Raw genomic sequence first — 15,394 nt, 5'->3', positions numbered from 1 at the left:
TAACAATTTAGTATAGGGAACATGTATTCATTATTATCTACGACTTTTCCCTTAATAAACTCCTAATTTACTGCTTTTTAATAGTTAGTAAGGTAGTTGTTAAGTTTAGGTATTGGGTAGAATTAAGAATGTAGAATAAGGTCATGCAGAATAAGGCACTAATATGTGCTTATTAATTACTAATAAATATTCTAGTAAAATGCATGCTAATAAGCAACTAGTTAAAAGACCCTAAAATGAAGAGTTACCTGTTTTGATAATCTTGAATACAACTGACATTTCAAAGCTTTCAGCAAAACATTTTCTGAATAAATGAGCAAACGCCAAGAAGCCTTTCAATGATCCTGCTCTCCCCTACTTCATTGTGTGATGAAATAAAACTATGGCATCAAAAGGATAAAAACCTTTAAGCAAGTAATCAGCAGTATCACTTTATTTGTAAAAATAGAAACAAAAGTTTTGACTTGTTGATTTTGGTCACAAACATGGTGTTAAAAATGCAGCATTATGCAGTTTGTTTTGTTTGTTTATGCTAGTATGACAATGACTTTCAAAAGTAAAAAAAAAATAATAAAAAAATAGACAGAGGCTCAGTGTTTGATCTAATCTTCTAAACAAAATAGGGCATGCATCATGCAAACCACTGTAGCTTGGCACTATGTGTGCAAACCACATGTGAATAGAGATAAAATTTTGTTTAACAAATATATTTTTTTAAAGCAGTCAACAAAACATGTCCACATTTTCACAGCACTTTTCAAAAAGACCGACTCAATCCCAGGTGAAGAAGAGACGTTAAGCAGGTATTAATAACATTATATTTTTGCAAATTTTAATTTTGTGATATATTTTATATAGCTAGCTATGCTTGTATTGATAATAGATTAGAGGGGTTATTGTTAAATGTGTGTACTTTGGACAATATGCAGTGTACTGTAATGTATATTCAATTACAATATGACTAAATATACAATTAGAAACACTCGATTATACATTGTCTCAATAAATATTTAGAACATACCTTATACATTAATTATTTAAAATGAAATTGATATCTTTCTATGTCTGTAACATTCACTGCTAATCACATAAATTTGAGAAGCAGGAAATGTTTCCTAATAAAAAGAGATATTTATGTACATTGCACTTAAATTACATTTCCAGTGTCTAAGCCATAGATTTCTCTACTATAACATTTTCATTTGTGTATTTTACATCATGTTTTCTGATATTCAACTTTATCATTTTCCATTATTCAAACAGGATAAAATCAGGTTATGCTTTATTTTGATGATCCACTTTAGACATTCTAACTATAAAGTAACTTTGCAACTACATGTCAACTAACTCTCATTAGAGTATTAGTAGACTGTTAGGTTAGGGTTAGTAGAATAAGTTGACATTTAGTAGTCGCAAAGTTACTTCTAGTCAGTATAATGTCTGTTGAGGGACCATCAAAATAGTGTTAGCAGATATCAAGCAGGCAGTCTACTAATACTTCTAATGACTGATAGATGACATGTAGTTGCAAAGTTACTATTTAGTAGAATATCTAAAGTGTACAGATGAAATAAAGAATAAACTAAAAGCATTATGTTACATATGTATATGCATGACTGTTTGAATGAACCACACATTATGGTCATAATTTGCATTCAGTTGCTTATACTGTAGAAAGTGTATTAAAATTCTATACACTAAATAAGGATTCAACATAAATAATAAAGTATATCATATCTATTATATTTCTAGCCGCTATGCTGTGGTTCATGCAAATCTTTCTGCTTCTGGGTAAGAGAACTCATGATACACACTGAAACAAATCTTGGTCACTGGTACATTTTCAGCACAGTCAAAGCTTACATTTCTCAGAACTAATTCTAGTTGTTTTAATTATTTAATAACCTATTGAAAAATATTTTCAATTTTTGACTCTATAGCATGTATAGGTTATACAACTGCCACTAGTACATATGAAATCAGACTGGTAAATGGCAGTGACTCCTGTTCTGGACGAGTGGAGGTTCTCTATAATGGAATATGGGGAACAGTGTGTGATGATCTCTGGGGTCTGTCAGATGCTGCAGTGGTGTGTAGAGAGATGGACTGTGGGAATGTGATAGAGGCAAAGAGTAAAGCTTATTTTGGACAAGGATCAGGACAGATATGGATGCGTAATCTACTTTGCATTGGCTCTTGGTTCTCACTATGGAACTGTTGGACACGTGGATGGGGAATTTCGTTGAACTGTGGACATCATGAAGATGCTGGAGTGATCTGCAACTGTGAGTTAAATACATGCATAATTTAAGTATAAATTTAATGTTGTACATTTACGTTTTTAAGGAATGACCCTAGAGAGATAGATATAAGAAGTCATGAATTAAAGAAGGTTTCATTTTTCAAAATGCTATTTGTCATGGATCTTTTTCAAATTAAAGAAGGTACACAAATAGTTGGGAGAAAAAAAATACTTCTTTATATTATTTGCGTGGATAGTACCTGTCAGGTTGGTGAATGGAGACAACTCCTGTTCTGGACGAGTGGAGGTTCTCTATAATGGAATATGGGGAACAGTGTGTGATGATGGCTGGGATCTGACAGATGCTGCAGTGGTGTGTAGAGAGATGGGCTGTGGGAATGTGATAGAGGCAACGAGTGCTGCTTATTTTGGACAAGGACCAGGACAGATATGGATGGATGATGTAAATTGTGCTGGGAATGAGTCCTCTCTAAAGAACTGTAGGACTCCTGGATGGGGAAGACATAACTGTGGACATCATGAAGATGCTGGAGTCATCTGCAACTGTGAGTTCAAAACATTCATAAATGAAATACAAATTTAACACTGTACATTTTCTTTTGTAAGGAATGGTCAGGGTGATAGATATACAGTAAGAAATAATGAATTAAAGAAGGTCTTGTTCGTTCAAATGCCATATGTCATTGTGGTTTTTCAAATAAAGGAAGGTGCACAAATATGTGGGAGGAAAAAAACTTACTTGTGTCTTTATATTATTTGTGTGGATAATAGCTGTCAGGTTGGTGAATGGCAGTCACTCCTGTTCTGGACGAGTGGAGGTTCTCTATAATGGAATATGGGGAACAGTGTGTGATGATGGCTGGGATCTGTCAGATGCTGCAGTGGTGTGTAGAGAGATGGGATGTAGGAATGTGATCGAGGCAAAAAGAGGTGCTTATTTTGGACAAGGATCAGGACAGATATGGATGGATGATGTAAATTGCACTGGCACTGAGTCCTCTCTAAAGAATTGTAGGACAAGAGGATGGGGAATACGTAACTGTGGACATCATAAAGATGCTGGAGTCATCTGTCAATGTGAGTCAAAAAAAGATGAATAAAAATGAGACACCATCGAGAACATTAATGGTTCTTGTTTATACATTGAACTCATGTAACATTCATCATTATTGTCTTTGACAGTTGAAAATGTAACTTCAACAACTGCAAATACAAGCCCAACAACAGAAGTGAAGTCTACAACTGATGCTGCCACCACCAGTTCTCTAGGAAACAACTTTTGTACGTGAAAATTTACCTCTTTTGAACAATGTGCAAACATTTTCCAGCTATTTTTAAACAAATCTTCCAATGTGTTTTACCCTATTTGAGACATTTTAAACTAAGCAGTTACTATAGAAAGAAATATATTAAATAATTAGCAAAGAATAAAATATGAATATTTCCTTATCATAATGTCATAATAAAATAACAGATTAAGTTTCATGTCCCTTTTATATGACTTTACCTAACAGACAAAAATATTGTGTAGTCTGAACCCGGCTTTACACTATACCATCCACATTACTGGTCCTTGTTTAAACATTGAACTCATTCATCATTATTGTCTTTGAAAGATGAAAATTTAACTTCAACAACTGCAATAACAAGCCCAACAACAGAAGTGAAGTCTTCAACTGCTGCTGCCACCACCAGTTCTCCAGGAAACAACTCTTGTACGTGAAAATTTACCTCTTTTGAACAATGTGCAAACCTTTCAAAACATTTTAAAAGCTTCAAAGCTTCCTGAGGAGCCATGAACGAGCATACACAGGTCCATCCTTTGCGAAAATCTTTCTTGTTGAGAAACCTGACGCACATATACATTCTCCTCCCCCTTCATATCTGTCACAATAATTTATATATGCTTTACTGTTGCAGTTAAACTTTACATTTCACATATTTCAACGAGGCATCTTTTTTAAATAATATTTATTATATATATTTTTAAATAACCAAACTTTAACAACATATGGGTAGATCCCATGCTAAAGGGAGTGAGGATATCATTTAACTTAATTCAATTCCTCTGTCCTCGCATCATTTCCTTGTGTCCTTCCCTCGCATCCTGAAGGGGTGGAGCTAAGATGCGAGGAAAGGAAACGAGGATGCACAAATAAGAATTGAGAAGCACCCCATGACGCTGTGGGAATGCTCTGCGTGATTGCATCGTGGAGCACCTATGAAATCAGTCCAATGGTGTGACGGAAGGTGAGTGACGTCATGAACAGGAAACTATAAAGCAAACACAGACCAAACAACGTCAGCTTCTATGCCTTCAGCAAGGGCTCTATGTGAAATTGTCCCTGTCTATTTATTGTTGTTTGTCCACAAGCTTATATTTAAACAGGAGTATGGCAAGCAAACAGCAGTTTGAATCATGTGTTCCTCCCTGCACTCGCTGCTACGAGTGGGGATACATGTGATTTATGTGTTGTTTGTATGGGAGTGGAGCATGCAGGTCAGCTCTCATTTGGGCTGACAGTGTTCATTCTTAAAAATGTCCCGAAGTGTAAGAAAAGCATGCACGTCCCGTTGGCTCTATTCTCAAGGGAATAAATATCTAATATAAGGCTCGGATCTCGCGTTTGCCGAGGCAGCGCACAGATTTCTGGTCTGCAATGAAGAATGCAGACCAGACCATCATACAGTGCCCATCTCCCTTTGGAGCTATTAGCTGAAGTCTCCTCTGGGTAAGACAAATCTGAGGATCATTGTTATCGCAAAGAAGGCTTCAGTGAAGAGGTTCTGACATCAGTGGTGTCAGACCTCTGAGGGCATCCCCTCTGGGGGAAATGGATTACACCTCATTTTACTGTGCACATCTCCCTTCAGTGCCTTCAGGGGGTAATTCTGCCAACCCCGCCACCTCGGTGCTTTTGGGGGCAGAGTTCCCCAGCGAGTTCTAGTTCGGTTGTTCCCTGCCGGTCTCCCATTTCAGGGTACCGAATTGGCTACTCAAGTTATGTCAGAGACCAGTCTTGACTCTCATATTCCATTCTTCCTCAACTCAGGAAGTTCCTCAGGTTGCTTTTGGGGACAAAGCATATCAGTACTAGGTTCTTCCTTTCGGCCTAGTCTTGTCACCCCGTGTTTCTGGCTCAACGTGTGAGCAGATGGCGGATCGACATCGAGATGTCATCCTTGCCCGCATGAAAGTATGGGGGGTTTAGGCTGAGCTCAACAAAAAGTGTGCTTTCTCCATTTCAGAGGACCACTTTTTCGGGCGTGGTGTGGGATTAGATGACAACGCAGGCACATCTTTCTCCTGCTCGTATCGGTTTGATCTACACAGCCGTGAACAAGATCACTAGGCCAGTCACTCACTGTCAGACAGTTGCTAGACTGTTTGGTCTGATGGCAGCTGCATCCAACGGGATACCTTTTGGCCTGCTGTACATAAGACCTTTGCAGTAGTGGCTCAAGACCAAAGGGTTTTCCTTGAGGGGCAACCCATTCCGCATGATCAAGTTAATGCGCAGGTGCTTCGTACTTTGGTTATGTGGAAGATGTCTTGGTTCTTGTCTCAGGGTCCTGTGCTGGGAGCTCCTTGTCGTCGCATAATGCTTACAACAGATGGAGGAGGACAAACCCAACTCGTAGACTCAGGTCTCTCAACTGAGGATGAAAGGGATATATTGTGTCTCGGTTACTGTAACCTTAGTTCCCTTAAGAGGAAACGAGTCATTGAGTTTACCATCATGTTTTACCATATTTGAGACTTATTAAACTAAGCAGTTACTATAGAAAGAAATATATTAAGTAATTAGCAAATAATAAAACATTAATAACAGACCTAACAGACAAAACTATTGTGTAGTCTGAACCCGGCTTTACACTATACCATCCACAACATTACTAGTCCTTGTTTAAACACTGAACTCATGTAACATTCATAATTATTGTCTTTGAAAGATGAAAATTTAACTTCAACAACTGCAAATACAAGCCCAACAACAGAAGAGAAGTCTACAACTGCTGCTGCCACCACCAGCTCTCTAGAAGACAACTTTTGTAAGTGAAAATTTACCTCTTTTGAACAATGTGCAAACCTTTCAAAACATTGTTCATCGATTTTTAAACAAATCTTGCAACGTGTTTTACCATATTTGAGATATGATATATTTAAATATATTAAATAATTAGCAAAGAATAAAATATTAATATTTCCTTATCATAATGACATAATAAAATAACAGATTAAGTTTCGTGTCCCTTTTAGATGACAAAAATATTGTGTAGTCTGAAGCCGGCATTACCATCCATAACATTATTAGTCCTTGTTTAAACATCGAATTAATGTAACATTCATCATCATTATTGTCTTTGAAAGATGAAAATTTAACTTCAACAACTGCAAATACAAGCCCAACAACAGAAGTGAAGTCTACAACTGCTGCTGCCACCACCAGCTCTCTAGGAAACAACTTTTGTAAGTGAAAATTTACCTCTTTTGAACAATGTGCAAACCTTTCAAAACATCGTCCAGTGATTTTTAAAAAAATTGTACATGTTTTACCATATATGAGACGTGTTAAACTAAGCAGTTACTATAGAAAGAAATATATTAAGTAATTAGCAAATAATAAAACATTAATAACAGACCTAACAGACAAAACTATTGTGTAGTCTGACCCCGGCTTTACACTATACCATCCACAACATTACTGGTCCTTGTTTAAACATTGAACTCATGTAACATTCATCATTATTGTCTTTGAAAGATGAAAATTTAACTTCAACAACTGCAAATACAAGCCCAACAACAGAAGTGAAGTCTATAACTGCTGCTGCCACCACCAGCTCTCTAGGAGACAACTTTTGTAAGTGAAAATTTACCTCTTTTGAACAATGTGCAAACCTTTCAAAACATTGTTCATCGATTTTTAAACAAATCTTGCAACGTGTTTTACCATATTTGAGACATGATATATTTAAATATATTAAATAATTAGCAAAGAATAAAATATTAATATTTCCTTATCATAATGACATAATAAAATAACAGATTAAGTTTCGTGTCCCTTTTAGATGACAAAAATATTGTGTAGTCTGAAGCCGGCATTACCATCCATAACATTATTAGTCCTTGTTTAAACATCGAATTAATGTAACATTCATCATCATTATTGTCTTTGAAAGATGAAAATTTCACTTCAACAACTGCAAATACAAGCCCAACAACAGAAGAGAAGTCTACAACTGCTGCTGCCACCACCAGCTCTCCAGGAAACAACTCTTGTACGTGAAAATTTACCTCTTTTGAACCATGTGCAAACATTTTCCAGCGATTTTTAAAATCGTACGTGTTTTACCATATTTGAGACGTGTTAAACTAAGCAGTTACTATAGAAAGAAATATTAAATAATTAGCAAAGAATAAAATATTAATAACAGACCTAACAGACAAAAATATTGTGTAGTCTGAACCCGGCTTTACACTGTACCATCCACAACATTACTAGTCCTTGTTTAAACACTGAACTCATGTAACATTCATCATTATTGTCTTTGAAAGATGAAAATTTAACTTCAACAACTGCAAATACAAGCCCAACAACAGAAGTGAAGTCTACAACTGCTGCTGCCACGACCAGCTCTCTAGGAAATAACTTTTGTAAGTGAAAATTTACCTCTTTTGAACCATGTGCAAACCTTTCAAAACATCGTCCAGTGATTTTTAAAAAAATTGTACGTTTTACCATATTTGAGACGTGTTAATATATTTCTTTCTATAGTAACTGCTTAGTTTAAGTAATTAGCAAAGAATAAAACATTAATAACAGACCTAACAGACAAAACTATTGTGTAGTCTGACCCCGGCTTTACACTATACCATCCACAACATTACTGGTCCTTGTTTAAACATTGAACTCATGTAACATTCATCATTATTGTCTTTGAAAGATGAAAATTTAACTTCAACAACTGCAAATACAAGCCCAACAACAGAAGTGAAGTCTACAACTGCTGCTGCCACCACCAGCTCTCTAGGAGACAACTTTTGTAAGTGAAAATTTACCTCTTTTGAACCATGTGCAAACCTTTCAAAACATTGTCCAGTGATTTTTTTAAAAATCTTGCAACATATTTTACCATATTTGAGACATGATTTATATAAATATATTAAATAATTAGCAAAGAATAAAATATGAATATTTCCTTATCATAATAAAAATAACATATTAAGTTTCATGTCCCTTTTAGATGACTTTACTTAACAGACAAAACTATTGTGTAGTCTGAACCCAGATTTACACTAGGTATAGTGTACATCTGGGTTCAGACTACACAATATTGTTGTATACTAGTAATCCACAACATTACTGGTCCTTGTTTAAACACTGAACTCATGTAACATTCATCATTATTGTCTTTGAAAGATGAAAATTTAACTTCAACAACTGCAATAACAAGTCCAACAACAGAAGTGAAGTCTACAACTGCTGCTGCCACCACCAGCTCTCTAGGAAACAACTTTTGTACGTGAAAATTTACCTCTTTTGAACAATGTGCAAACCTTTCAAAACATTTTCCAGCGATTTTTAAACAAATTGTACATGTTTTACCATATTTGTTAAACTAAGCAGTTACTATAGAAATAAATATATTAAATAATTAGCAAAGAATAAAATATAAATGTTTCCTTATCCTAATGTCATAATAAAATAACAGAGATTCAGTTTCATTTCTATTTCAGATCACTTTACCTACATCAACGAGTCAAAAAGCTGGATTGATGCACTGGGATACTGCAAAACTCACCACCAGACTTTGGTGCACATTTTAAATGCCACGGCACAAGCGTACATCACACAGATGCTGCAGGGTAAAGAAATCCCCAATGGAGCGTGGATCGGGCTTGAACGGAGTATGCTCTTCACTTGTTCGCCCTGGCTGTGGACTGGTGGGCCGTATGTGGACTATGCATCATGGCATCAAACGTATCCAGTGGACAGAGGGAGCAGGTTTTGTGGAAAACTTCTTAAGGATGAAAAGTACGTGTTTGGATGGGTGGATGCTTGCTGCCACGAGAACCTTCCTTTCATTTGTCAGGTCAGTATGTTATCAGCTTTTTCACTGCATTCATTGATGTCATCTTGATCATAAATAGCTGTGAGTACAGTATTCATATTCTTTAACTGAATGCTCAATACTGGTTAAATTCTGTAAAGAATAAAGAATTAATGGAGACTAAAATAACTCTCTTTTGTCACGTCTTATCAGGGATGAAACACTAGGTGGAGCTGTTTGGAGTCGGTTAGTGATGATCACAGAAACTGAAAATTTTGTTTTGTTTCTAAACAATTTACAGTACTACGCAGCCCTGTGGTGTAGACTTGCATTTACATTACAAAATTATCGATTTCTCTGTTATTAGCTCTTAAATCATTGTATGCATTAATAATGATTTTAAAACCAGCCTTTCTGCATAGCTGATGGAAAGCTGCCTATATGCTAAATATATTTTAGATTCCATGTGAAAATGTGAATCTTCTTTCTTTGTTTTGTCATAGTTTATACTGAGATGATCTGTATGACTAATGAACTAATTAAAGTAAATGTTAGTTCTGTGTGCCTATGGTTTGAGGTTTCTTATTTATGCTTATTTATTTCAAAAGTTTTTTTGTTCATGTTTTTTTTTTTCCCTTAATTTCGAATTTAAATGTTTTTAGTTGCAGTCAGATTTTAATGTCATGCATAATTCATAACTAGCAATTCATTTAAATAATGTTTTGGAAATGTTTCTCTAAAGATGTTTGAATAGTAGGCTAATATCAACTGGTAACATTATTTGCATTACAAAATGTCTGCATTTGCTGTTTTAATAAATCTGTAATAAAGTGTTTTTCAATCTTCAAACTTTGTGAGTTTATATTGAAATAAAAATCTAATAAACCATTATTTCAAAATAAATCTTTTGCTTTTTGTATGTAAATAGCATAATTTGGCTAAGATGAATTTTAAATTAAAGTGATAATATATTTTTTGAAAAAAAGTAGTTTATTTTTAATATTAATATAATATATTAATATTATTAATTAACATATCATCTCATCCGGAAACGTGAGAGGGCCGGGTGGGAGACAGCCTTTGTGTTTCCTCCTGACCACTTTGAATATTCCGTTATGTTGTATGGCCTGGTCAACATCCCCTCCATATTCCAGGACTTCATGCATGAGGTGCCCTGGAAGTTTCTCCATCGATCTGTCCTGGTCTACATCGAGACGAGTAGATCTTGACCTTCTCCCAGAGCCTAAGCGAACATCGCCGACATGTTGCGGAGGTCCTCCTATGACTTTGGGAATTCAACCTCTTCCTTAAAGCTGAGAAGTGCCAATTCCATCAGTCTGAGATCCAGTTCTTCAGTTACATTGTCAATTATTGTATCGCCATGGATGAGAGGAAGGTGGAAGCTATCCACAACTGGTCCATTCCCAAAACTGTGAAAGAACTTCAAAGTTTCCTTGGTTTAGCTAACTTCTATCACTGCTTCATTCTCTCCATGGTAAGCCTAAGTCTCTGTCCTGGCCTCCTGAAGCCGACTCTGCCTATAACATCCTCAAGCAAGCCTTCAGCTCTGCACCACTTCTCACCCATCCAGATCCCAATCTACCGTTCATCGTAGAGATGGATGGTGTAACGATTTGTACAGTTATTAATCAATTTATGGGTGGAATATGAATATAATAATTCATAAAGCTTTGTGAATTATTATGCACATACCGACCCAAGGGGGAATTAACCATATATGGTGAATTAATTACAACGAATTATAATCAATCACATATATGATTAGTTCTGGTTTAATAATTATGTAGAAAACTATCGGTCCATCCAGCAAACCGGTAAGTTATCCACAGACTATTACGACAGAAATGTTATCCTCTGGCCACGAGGATAAATTCCTATGATAGCATCCAAACGTAAAGCAAGGATAAAGGATTGAAACGTTTAAGTGACCTGGCTTTTGTTGAAATGAGCAAAAAAAACAATCAAGCATGAATAATGTGTTTAATATATGCAAACTAAGACTACAGAGGTTATACATCTAAATATATACACAGAAGGTGTACACATATATATACAAGAGTGAAAATGAAGAAAAGACAGGAAAAGAAAGATGATCAAAGAATGGCAAATTACACAGTTAAACCTTTTTGAGAGAGCCAGCACAGAAATCAGTTTAAACAAATTTCAGATAAATTATAATACTACTTATTGGTTTAAGTCTGTGTGTAGCAGTTTCAATGCGCCTGGCTTGGTTGGTCCTTTCCGAGAGGGTTTCTCCGGCGGGGTTTTCAAACGAGGTTTAAACTTAAGTAACTTAACCGAAGAGAGAGAGAGAGTCCAAAGAAGTGGTGGTCCCGAAAAGAGGAGCGCGATGGAGGCGCGTGGTCACCGGAGACGCCCGGGAGAGATGTGCACGAGGTGCTCGTGAGACAGTCGGGAGACAAAAGAAAAAGGTGTGTGTCGTTGTTTTTATGGAATCCCAAGCTAACACACCTCCTGAATTGTAGCGGCCAATAGATAGCTGGCTTGAGAGGGCTTGTCATCAGTTCACCGTCTTGACAAATAACAAAAACCTTCAGTATCTCAGAGATGCCAAACGTCTCAATCCATGCCAGGTTTGTTGAGCCTTATTCTTTATCAGGTTTGACTTCAAGATAGCCTATCGCCCTGGTACCAAGAATGGTAGAGCTGACGCCCTATCATGTCTTCACTCCCTCGAGGAAACTTCTGAACTGCCAGAATCCATCCTCGACTATCGTCTGTTTGTCAATTCCATCCAGTGGTGTGCTGAGAATGTCCAAGCCAGTGCCTCTGAAAATCCTCCGCCGGGTTGCCCACCTGGACGACAGTATGTGTCAAGGGCTCAGAGAATCCACCTCATTCAAAGTGCTCACTCCTCTGTTGGTACTGGTCACCCAGGGGTCAATCAAACCCTCTCACTGCTACGAGACCGATTCTGGTGGCCCAGTATGGCATGGGACATCCGAAGGTTCATGAGTGGATGTACGGATTGCACCATCTCCAAAACACCACGACATCTGCCTTCCGGTAAACTCCTTCCTCTGCCTGTCCCAAATCGTCCCTACTCTAGGAGTGGATCACAGATCTCCCAGCTTCACAAGGTAACACTTGCCAACACCTGTCATCTTCTTCCCCTCAAGGGTTTACCCACAGCTATGGAAACCGCTGAACTTCTGTTCAACCATGTATTCCGATACTTCAGAATACCTGAGAACATTGTATCTGATAGGGCCCCCCAGTTCATCTCCAGAGTATGGAAAGCCTTCATAAAGCTCCTAGATGTGACCGTAAGTCTGTCTTCAGGTTACCATCCTCAGACTAATGGGCAGACGGAACAGAAGGTACAGGAGATCGGTTGCTTCCTCTGAACCTTCTGCCATAACCACCAGAACTCCTGGAGCCAGTTTCTAGCATGGGCCTAGTATGCACAAAATTCACTCCAACAATAAGCTACAGGTCTCACTCCATTCCAGTGCATGCTTGGGTACCAGCCACCCATGTTTCCATGGTCTGGGGAACCATCAGATGTGCCATCTGTTAATCACTGGTTCCAGGAGAGTGAGAGGGTCTGGGACTCAGCCCATCATCATCTACAGAGCTCCATTCGTGAGCAGAAACATCATGATACCTGCAGAACATCTGCTGCCAGTTTTCGCCCTGGTCAGAAGGTATGGCTGTCAACCAAGAACATCAGGTTGCGTCTACCCTGTAAAAAGCTGAGTCCCAGGTACAGTGGCCATCAAGGAGATCAATCCGATATCCTTCCAACTCAAACTCCCAGATCGGTTTCGTATACACCCAGTTTTTCACATATCTCAGCTGAAACTCTACCACTCACCTGTTTCTCCTTCAACAGAGGTGACAGTGGTGTACCTCTCTTACCTGAAATCGAGGATGAAAACGGAAACAAGTCTTCACTCCTTTTGGTTCTATCCCATGTCCTAGTTTTCCTAGGACCTAATTAGTTATTTCATTCACCTGTGAGTTAATTAACTTGTTAGCTCCCTTTGTTTGTTCATGCTTATGAGCCTTCATTTCTACAGTGGATCCCGTGTCTCCGCCGCCAGCCTCGGTGCCCATCACTCCACCTCGGCCTGTCGACACATTGGCTACACCCTGGCTCCTCCCTCCCTCGGCTCCAACGGAAACCAATGGTCTAACCACTGGACTCCTGTTCTGGACGAGTGGAGGTTCTCTATAATGGAATATGGGGAACAGTGTGTGATGATGACTGGGATCTGTCAGATGCTGCAGTGGTGTCTAGAGAGATGGGATGTAGGAATGTGATCGAGGCAAAGAGTGAAGCTTATTTTGGACAAGGATCAGGACAGATATGGATGGATGATGTAAATTGTGCTGGGAATGAGTCCTCACTAAAGAACTGTGAGACACTTGGATGGGGAATACATGACTGTGTGCATGATGAAGATGCTGGAGTCATCTGTAACTGTGAGTTTAAAACATTCATAATTGAAGCACAAATTTAATATTGTACATTGTATTTTGAGAGCTAGATATAAAAAATCATGAATTAAAGAAAGTCTTGTTCTTTCGAATGCCATATGTCGCTGATCTTTTTCAAATAAAAGAAGATACACAAATATGTGGAAGAAAAAAAACAACTTGTGTATTTATATTATTTGTGTGGATAACAGCTGTCAGGTTGGTGAATGGTGACTTCTGTTCTGGACGAGTGGAGGTTCTCTATAATGGAGAGATTAAAGAGAGATGGACTGTGGGGATGTGATAGAGGTGAAGAGTGAAGCTTATTTTGGACAAGGATCAGGACAGATATGGATGGATGATGTAAATTGTGCTGGCACTGAGTCCTCACTAAAGAACTGTTGGACACCTGGATGGGGAATACATGACTGTGTGCATGATGAAGATGCTGGAGTCATCTGCAACTGTGAGTCAAAAACATTTATAACTGAATAATTGTATATTGTACATTTTCATTTTAAAGGAATGATCCAAGAGAGCTAAATAGAAGAAATCTTGAATTAAAGAAGGTCTTGTTCCTTCATATGACATTTGTCATTGCTCTTTTTCAAATTAAAGGTGCCCTAGAACCCCTTTTCAAAAGATGAAATACAAGTCTATGGTGTCCCCTGAATGTGTCTGTGAAGTTTCAGCTCAAAATACCTCATAGATTTTTTTTAATTAATTTTTTTTAAAACTGCCTATTTTGAGCCATAATTACATATGCACCGATTCAGTGCGCGGCCCCTTTAAATCTCCCGCTCCCCCGCCCCCGAGCTCTCGACTGCCTTAAACAGCATAAACAAAGTTCACATAGCTAATATAACCCTCAAAATGGATCTTTACAAAGTGTTCGTCATTCATGCTGCATGCATGCATCGATTCCTGTGAGTATAGTATTTAATTGGATGTTTACATTTGATTCTGAATGAGTTTGAGGCTGTGCTCCACGGCTAACAGGCTAAAGCTAACATTACACACTGTTGGAGGGATTTATAAAGAATGAAGTTGTGTTTATGAATTATACAGACTGCAAGGGTTTAAAAATGAAAATAGCGACGACTCTTTTCTCCGTGAATACAGTAAGAAATGATGGTAACTTTAACAACATTTAACAGTACATTAGCAACATGCTAACGAAACATTTAGAAAGACAATTTACAAATATCACTAAAAATATCATGATATCATGGATCATGTCAGTTATTATTGCTTTATCTGCCATTTTTTGCTATTGTTTTTGCTTGCTTACCTAGTCTGATGATTCAGCTGTGCACAGATCCAGATGTTATTACTGGCTTGTCTAATGCCTTGAACATGGGCTGGCATATGCAAATATTGGGGGCGTACATATGAACCCTTTAACGCGTACGATCACACCGGTGTGATCAGTCTTGGCTCTTGGCTGGCCCCAGGAGTGTACGATCACACCGGTGTGATTAGAACGTTCAGCGCATCACGCGATCAACTGCCAAATTCAAATGTGTGTGCGCGCTTTGGCTGGCGCTAAACCAGAGACGGACGCGCGCAGCGCTTTTCATATATTACATATATGCAGTGTTTTCAACCAAATAA

The 15,394-nt window shown here is 37.8% G+C and overlaps 1 protein-coding gene across 3 annotated transcripts; it reads left to right on the top strand.

Annotated features, from left to right (window-relative positions):
- Nucleotides 1-524: 524 nt before the first annotated feature.
- LOC125246177 (soluble scavenger receptor cysteine-rich domain-containing protein SSC5D-like) lies at nucleotides 525-10,187 on the top strand. 3 transcript variants are annotated; one of them, XM_048157092.1, is made up of 16 exons: nucleotides 525-803; nucleotides 1,753-1,791; nucleotides 1,941-2,285; nucleotides 2,500-2,808; nucleotides 3,035-3,340; nucleotides 3,446-3,544; nucleotides 3,880-3,978; nucleotides 6,218-6,316; nucleotides 6,636-6,734; nucleotides 7,027-7,125; nucleotides 7,445-7,543; nucleotides 7,821-7,919; nucleotides 8,210-8,308; nucleotides 8,686-8,784; nucleotides 9,003-9,358; nucleotides 9,530-10,187. In XM_048157092.1, exons 2-16 carry the CDS (start codon nucleotides 1,758-1,760, stop codon nucleotides 9,533-9,535), a joined length of 2,247 nt encoding a protein of 748 aa, XP_048013049.1. In that variant the 5' UTR covers nucleotides 525-803; nucleotides 1,753-1,757; the 3' UTR covers nucleotides 9,536-10,187. The 3 variants fall into 3 exon arrangements, with proteins under 3 accessions (XP_048013049.1, XP_048013051.1, XP_048013050.1); XM_048157094.1 differs by lacking the exon at nucleotides 1,753-1,791 and having other exon boundaries at nucleotides 9,530-10,186; XM_048157093.1 differs by lacking the exon at nucleotides 525-803 and having other exon boundaries at nucleotides 820-1,791.
- The last annotated feature ends 5,207 nt before the right edge of the window (nucleotides 10,188-15,394 follow it).

Source organism: Megalobrama amblycephala, linkage group LG14, assembly GCF_018812025.1.
Source record: "Megalobrama amblycephala isolate DHTTF-2021 linkage group LG14, ASM1881202v1, whole genome shotgun sequence".
Lineage (NCBI taxonomy): Eukaryota > Metazoa > Chordata > Actinopteri > Cypriniformes > Xenocyprididae > Megalobrama > Megalobrama amblycephala.
Note: the sequence above shows the minus strand (reverse complement) of the source record. Positions and strands in the feature narration are given on the sequence as shown.

Coding starts and splice junctions, on each gene's coding strand:
- LOC125246177 (XM_048157092.1), top strand. CDS start 1,758: ATGCTGTGGTTCATGCAAATCTTTCTGCTTCTGG. Junction 3,545..3,879: donor TTCTCTAGGAAACAACTTTT/GTACGTGAAAAT, acceptor TGTCTTTGAAAG/ATGAAAATTTAACTTCAACA. Junction 3,979..6,217: donor TTCTCCAGGAAACAACTCTT/GTACGTGAAAAT, acceptor TGTCTTTGAAAG/ATGAAAATTTAACTTCAACA.